We start from the raw sequence: 6,340 nt of genomic DNA, 5'->3' as shown, positions 1-6,340 counted from the left end.
TAAAAGCTAGTATATGTTCCTTTAAAAGGAAAAGTAGTTGTGTATCTATTGTGTAGCAGTATATTTTTATGTTAACCGGGTTGTTAAAAATATACGGGTGTGTGTATTTAACTTGTTCTGTAGTGTTCTCAAGTGTTTCTGTAAATATGTTTTTTACAAACATTTTGTGATACGATAAACATAATTTTTTTAAAACACATAATTATAAATCAATTTTCTTCAAATCATTATGCTACTACACAAGGCAGATAAAATATTTATACATTTGAAAAACTTTCACTATCACGTAATGACGTAAACCGTAAAGTTTGTAACGTTATTATTTATTACAGACCTCTTTCAACCGAACTCAATCTTCTCTGTTGTGACAGTATCCGACTGTTCTCCCTAAGGATGAGCTCAGAAAGGTACCGTTCCCAATCTTGAAATTTAAAAATATTTGGTACCGATATTTCATGAAAATATCCGAACATACCCATATCAGTATCAAAAACTCAAAACTTACCGATTCGATACCGGTACAAATATCGAATCTGCTCATCTCTAATCCGCTCTACCCGACCCCTATCTATTTTTCACAACCTTACCCTAGAGATGGGAAAATTCGGTACCGGTACTGAACATCGGGACCGATTTCGTACCATCGGTACCGAATCGATACCAAAGTTTTGTGTTTCAGTACCGGTACCGATAAAATACGGTACCTTACCAGTGTTTCCCAAAATTTACCTTAATAACCGGTACCGACATACCAATCTCATCCATACCTTAGCACAACATATTTAATAACTTTCAAATTTCATAAAAAAAAATAAAAATAAAAATAACTAATTTAATTTCATTTCATTAACCTACTTTCACAAACACAATATTGGGCCACTATACACAAATTAAACACACCCTTTACACTTTCTGAAGAAGCAGCAGCATCTCTTTCAACCTTCTCCTGCTGCCGGTGATCGGAAACCAGTAAGCACCGATTATTATTATTATTGTTATTATTATTATTATTAATTCATCCTCATGTTTATTCTCCATTAACTCAAATCAATTTAACCTAATCATATTAATCAAACTTATATTAGTCGTTTCATTCACCGTATTTCATTTCTTACGATTAGGTTTTTCACGCTTATAATTTCCGATGCTTAACTGTTACAAATCCGACATCGTTTTGTTAGCTTCTTCGAGAAACTGCCAATTATTTCGATGCTTATATATATATATATATATATATATATATATATGTTACGATTAGTTTTTATACAGCATGATTCGATGTGTAATTGTTACGGATCTGATATCGTTAGGAGCCGTATGTTAGTTTCGTAAATTGCTTATTCGTGCTTTGTAATTGTGCTCTGTGTTTGAATTTGAATTTGTGAAAGTGTGAATCATACTTTAGGTTATTGGATTTGAAGTCTAGGTCATTCACCGTAACCGATATGTTACATTGTGGTTTTTCACGCTTGTAGATTTCGATGCGTAATTGTTTTACTGATCGGACGACATAACGATCCGTTTGCTAGCTTTTTTGTGGTTTGTGCGTTCTGTGTTTGAATTTGAAATCTAGGTTATTGTTTCGAGTAACTGTGAATTATACTATATGTTCCGTTTATTAGCTTCTTCATGCTTTGTAATCGTGTTTTCTGTTTGAATTTGAAATTTAGGTTATGATTCGTTTACTAGCTTCTTCGTGCTTTTTGACCGATTTCTGTGGTTGAATTTGAAATCTAGGTTGTTGTTTTGGAAAACTGTATATTATAATTATGATTTTTGATATGTTTGTTAGCTTCTTTGTGGTTTGTAATCGTGTTCTGTGTTTGAATTTGAAATCTAGGTTATTGTTTCGAGAAACTGTGAATTATACTTTATGTTCCGTTTATTAGCTTCTTCATGCTTTGTAATCGTGTTTTCTGTTTGAATTTGAAATCTAGGTTATGATTTGTTTATTAGCTTCTTCGTGCTTTTGTGATTGTGTTCTGTGTTTGAATTTGAAATCTAGGTTATTGTTTCGAGAAACTGTTAGTTATGCTTTATGATCCGTTTATTAGCTTCTTCGTGGTTTATAGTTGCAATCTGTGTTTGAATTTGAAATCTAGGCCATTGTTTCGAGTAACTGTGAATTATACTTTATGTTCCGTTTATTAACTTCTTCATGCTTTGTAATCGTGTTTTCTGTTTGAATTTGAAATCTAGGTTATGATTCGTTATTAGCTTCTTCGTGCTTTTGTGATTGTGTTCCTAGGTTGTTGTTTTGGAAAACTGTTAATTATACGATGATGGTGATGATGATGATGATAATTTATGATATGTTTGTTAGCTTCTTTGTGGTTTGTAATCGCGTTCTGTGTTTGAATTTGTAATCTGGGCTATTGTTTTGAGAAACTGTTAGTTATACTTTATGATCCGTTTGCTAGCTTCGTCGTGGTTTTAATTTGTGCTTTGTGACCGCGTAATTGTCTCTACTGCAATATGATCCGCGTTCTGTGTTTGAATTTGAAATCTAGGTTATTGTTTCAGAAATGAGAAACTGTTAAGTATACTTTATGATCCGTTTGTTAGCTTCTTCGAAAATCTTCGTGGCTTGTAATCACATTCCGTGTTTGAATTTGAAATCTAGGTTATTGTTTCGAGAAAGTGTTAATTATACTTTATGATCCGTTTGTTAGCTTCTTCGTGGTTTATAATTGTGTTCTTGTTTAAATTTGAAATCTAGGTAATTGTTTAGAGAAATTGTTACTTTTGCAATCCGTTTGTTAGCTTCTTCGTGGGTTATAATCGCCTTCTGTGTTTTGAATTTGAAATCTAGGTTATTTTTTCTAGGAGCTGTGAATCACACTTTCGTTACGCTATCTGTTGTACTTGAAGCTTTTTGACGTACAATTAGAAAGATGTGGGGGATTTTGAGGCAGAAAGTTGGAGCTACCGGATTATCATCTCAGGTAAATGAATTGATGTAGCATCTGATTTAACAAATTAAAATGTTGTTAGTAGGAAAACTGGTTGATGCTTTGTGTTTATTTAGGGTTTGGGGAATCAGATGTTGAGATTAAGGCCTGTTACATCAGCTGTGAGGAATTATTCATCTGCAGCAAAAGAGGTGATTGGAGTTTTGCTTTGTACGCTTGTTTGTTATTCTAATTTTTGTTTATTTTTATGCACAACTGCCCTTGAGGATTTCTGACTGTTGGTTGATTAACGAGTTAAGGTTGATATGATTTTTGACACTTATGACTTATAAGAAGAAATTGTTAAAAAAGAGGTTAGAATTATAGTTCAATTTTGTTATATTGCAGTAGAAATAAATAGATGCCACAGATACAGAATGTAAATGATATTTAGCATGTTCATGAACTATCTGGCTTCTTTATACCGGGACAGATTGAAACTCAAAAATAGGCCTCAAAAATAGGCCTGCAAATGAACAAGATTTTAAGGTCATTTAGCTAAACAAACAAACATGAACACATGTCTTGTTTATTCATTTATGTTTGTGAATGTTTGTTTACATTTGCTCATATACGTTTGGTTATGCTTGTTTGTTTACATATTCCTTCAAACTTTTTAGGCCCATTACACTTTATTATAACTTTATGCAATTGAAATATCACCAATTACAGTTTAGTCTAGTTTTATTAATTTTTTAGGGCTAACACATTGATGCTCATTCATCTATGTTAAGTTATGTTCGTTGACTTTGTATTTGTATTTGTTTATACTATTAACGAACGAATGGACACAAACAAACACGAACACACTCATTTTCTTAACGAATGAACATGAACAAGAAACTCTGTTCGTTTAACTGTTTGTGTTCCGTTAAAGTTAAACAAACGAACACGGACATGCCTTGTTTGTGTTCACTCGGTGAGTTTATAGGCCTACTCAAAAGTATCACTGCAATTTAATATCTACAATTTATTTCTGTCAAGCAGTAGAATTTTTTTATGTAGATTTAGATTTTAGATTTATAATCCAAGTTGTTACAGATGACAGTACGAGATGCTCTGAACTCTGCTCTTGATGAAGAAATGGCTGCTGATCCCAATGTTTATGTTATGGGCGAAGAGGTAAAAGTGTTTTTACTAAAAGCTACTGAGAGCTCTATTTTTATTTGTTTGTTGTTTATCTTTTTGTAATGCGCAGGTAGGAGAATACCAAGGGGCATACAAGGTTAGAATTTTATGCTTCTCAGTTCTCTCAGATTCCTCAGATTCTACAAATAAATAATATAAATTTATGTGTTCTTGTCTCACTAGCTGTATTTTTAATTTCTAGATAACCAAGGGATTATTGGACAAATATGGTCCAGAAAGGGTTGTTGATACCCCTATCACAGAGGTATGCAAGTTATTCTCATCAGTCTTACTATATACTTTTACTTTTAACCGCTTATAGAATTTATATATTTGTTCATTATTTCAGGCTGGATTTGCTGGTATAGGAGTTGGTTCCGCATATCATGGTTTGAGGCCCGTGATTGAGTTTATGACTTTCAACTTCTCTATGCAGGTTTCGTCTTCAATCTTAATTCTCTTTATAATTGTTGTCCCTATTTTATCCTTTACATTTTGGTGATCTTCTGCAGGCAATTGATCATGTCATCAATTCTGCAGCAAAGTCAAATTACATGTCTGCTGGTCAAATTAATGTACCCATTGTTTTTCGTGGGCCAAATGGGCCCGCTGCTGGTGTTGGTGCTCAACATTCACAGGTTTGTTTGTGTGACCTGACTTGACTCTTTTAGTTTCTCATCAATTGCCACGTGGTCCCCACACGAGTGATTAACAATGTTATGCAGTGTTATGGTGCATGGTACGGGTCAGTCCCTGGTTTGAAAGTACTTGTACCTTACTCTTCTGAAGATGCTCGTGGGCTTTTAAAAGCTGCAATTAGAGACCCTGATCCCGTTGTTTTTCTTGAAAATGAGTTGCTGTGAGTAAACCATCACATTATTGAACATTTATTGCTCATTATTGTTGTTACAATTCCTTTGATTTTTTTATTTATAGATATGGCGAATCTTTCCCTGTTTCGGCTGAGGCACTTGATTCAAGTTTCACTCTTCCCATCGGAAAAGCAAAGGTTTATCACCAAAACCGATTTTAACTTTTTTTGAAAAATTGTTGTTCATTTTATTGGATTTGTTTACTGTATTTATTTGTCACAGATTGAAAGAGAAGGCAAAGATGTCACAATTACAGCTTTCTCTAAGATGGTTGGCTATGCTCTTAAGGTTTGTTGGAACAGTTATTGTAGCCTATGAGGCGATCTTTGTTGTTATACATATATATATCTATATGTATGTATGCATGCGACTGTGTGTGCGTATTGAGAACTGCGAGAACCGCATAATAACTTGAAGTTTATACACACACATACGTGACGATCATTTCAGAACTTTCAAATATTTTAAGAAATGTTAGATTTTTAGCAACCAGTCCTAGATGTGTGTGTTTGTGTGTGCTCGCACACATGTTAATTGGGTTTCTAATCTGATGTAATTGTGTTGTGCAATTTTAGGCTGCTGAAATACTTGAAAAAGAAGGTATAAATGCAGAGGTAATAATATTTATATGACTAAAAGCAAATTATTTTTCTTTTAATAAAAAATATTGTGCTTATTTAAGTAAAAGTTGCAAAATATTTCAGGTTATAAACTTGCGGTCTATTCGACCTCTAGATCGAGCCGCAATCACTGCTTCAGTCAGAAAAACCAACCGTCTTGTCACTGTTGAGGAGGGGTTCCCTCAACACGGCGTTGGTGCTGAGATCTGGTATCGTCTTTTTTCCAATTTAATTTCTTTTAATAATTAGTTTGTGAGGCAAGTTTGATTACAAAATTAAATTATTTTATAAGTAAATGACACGGATGGTCCTTGTGGTAAGGCCATGCTACGGTTTTAGTCTTTCCTTTTCAGAAATTACATCTATGGCACGTTTGGTCTTTCGCTAACTGACATGACCTTTTTACCCTTACCGTGCTGCAGTGCATCGGTTGTTGAAGACAGCTTTGGTTATCTAGATGCACCCGTTGAGAGGATTGCAGGGGCTGATGTTCCCACGCCTTATGCTGCCAATCTCGAGAGGATGGCTTTTCCTCAGGTAAAAAATCTTTACTATTTTAATACTTGCCATTAGTTTTTATAAATTATATATATTTTTTTCCGGCAGATTGAGGATATTGTTCGGGCGGTTAAGAGGGTATGCTACAGGTCAGTATAGGTACTTCAAATGCTTCTTGAAGGATATCAAAATGCGGACTCTTTTTGTTTGAGAGTGCACCAAATTTTATTTTTTTACTTCCTGGTGTACCGTGTGAATTAAACATGTCGAA

General features: G+C 33.9%; 1 protein-coding gene across 2 annotated transcripts; it reads left to right on the top strand.

Moving 5' to 3' along the window:
* Nucleotides 1-843: 843 nt before the first annotated feature.
* Nucleotides 844-6,279, top strand: LOC143535190 (pyruvate dehydrogenase E1 component subunit beta-1, mitochondrial-like). 2 transcript variants are annotated; one of them, XM_077029511.1, is made up of 15 exons: nucleotides 844-969; nucleotides 2,827-2,945; nucleotides 3,029-3,103; nucleotides 3,993-4,073; nucleotides 4,150-4,176; nucleotides 4,282-4,344; nucleotides 4,429-4,515; nucleotides 4,592-4,717; nucleotides 4,805-4,938; nucleotides 5,016-5,088; nucleotides 5,174-5,239; nucleotides 5,527-5,565; nucleotides 5,656-5,780; nucleotides 5,994-6,108; nucleotides 6,178-6,279. In XM_077029511.1, exons 2-15 carry the CDS (start codon nucleotides 2,895-2,897, stop codon nucleotides 6,226-6,228), a joined length of 1,113 nt encoding a protein of 370 aa, XP_076885626.1. In that variant the 5' UTR covers nucleotides 844-969; nucleotides 2,827-2,894; the 3' UTR covers nucleotides 6,229-6,279. The 2 variants fall into 2 exon arrangements, with proteins under 2 accessions (XP_076885626.1, XP_076885627.1); XM_077029512.1 differs by having other exon boundaries at nucleotides 911-969; nucleotides 2,813-2,945.
* The last annotated feature ends 61 nt before the right edge of the window (nucleotides 6,280-6,340 follow it).

The sequence above is a fragment of the Bidens hawaiensis genome, unplaced genomic scaffold (genome assembly GCF_021521415.1).
Source record: "Bidens hawaiensis isolate Kalapana, Puna unplaced genomic scaffold, B.hawaiensis_p1.1 tig00010432_1, whole genome shotgun sequence".
Lineage (NCBI taxonomy): Eukaryota > Viridiplantae > Streptophyta > Magnoliopsida > Asterales > Asteraceae > Bidens > Bidens hawaiensis.
The sequence above is the reverse complement of the archived record's forward strand: the minus strand, read 5'-3'. Positions and strand labels throughout refer to the sequence as shown.

Coding starts and splice junctions, on each gene's coding strand:
- LOC143535190 (XM_077029511.1), top strand. CDS start 2,895: ATGTGGGGGATTTTGAGGCAGAAAGTTGGAGCTACCGGATTATCATCT. Junction 4,177..4,281: donor AATACCAAGGGGCATACAAG/GTTAGAATTTTA, acceptor TTTAATTTCTAG/ATAACCAAGGGATTATTGGA. Junction 4,939..5,015: donor TTTCTTGAAAATGAGTTGCT/GTGAGTAAACCA, acceptor TTTTATTTATAG/ATATGGCGAATCTTTCCCTG.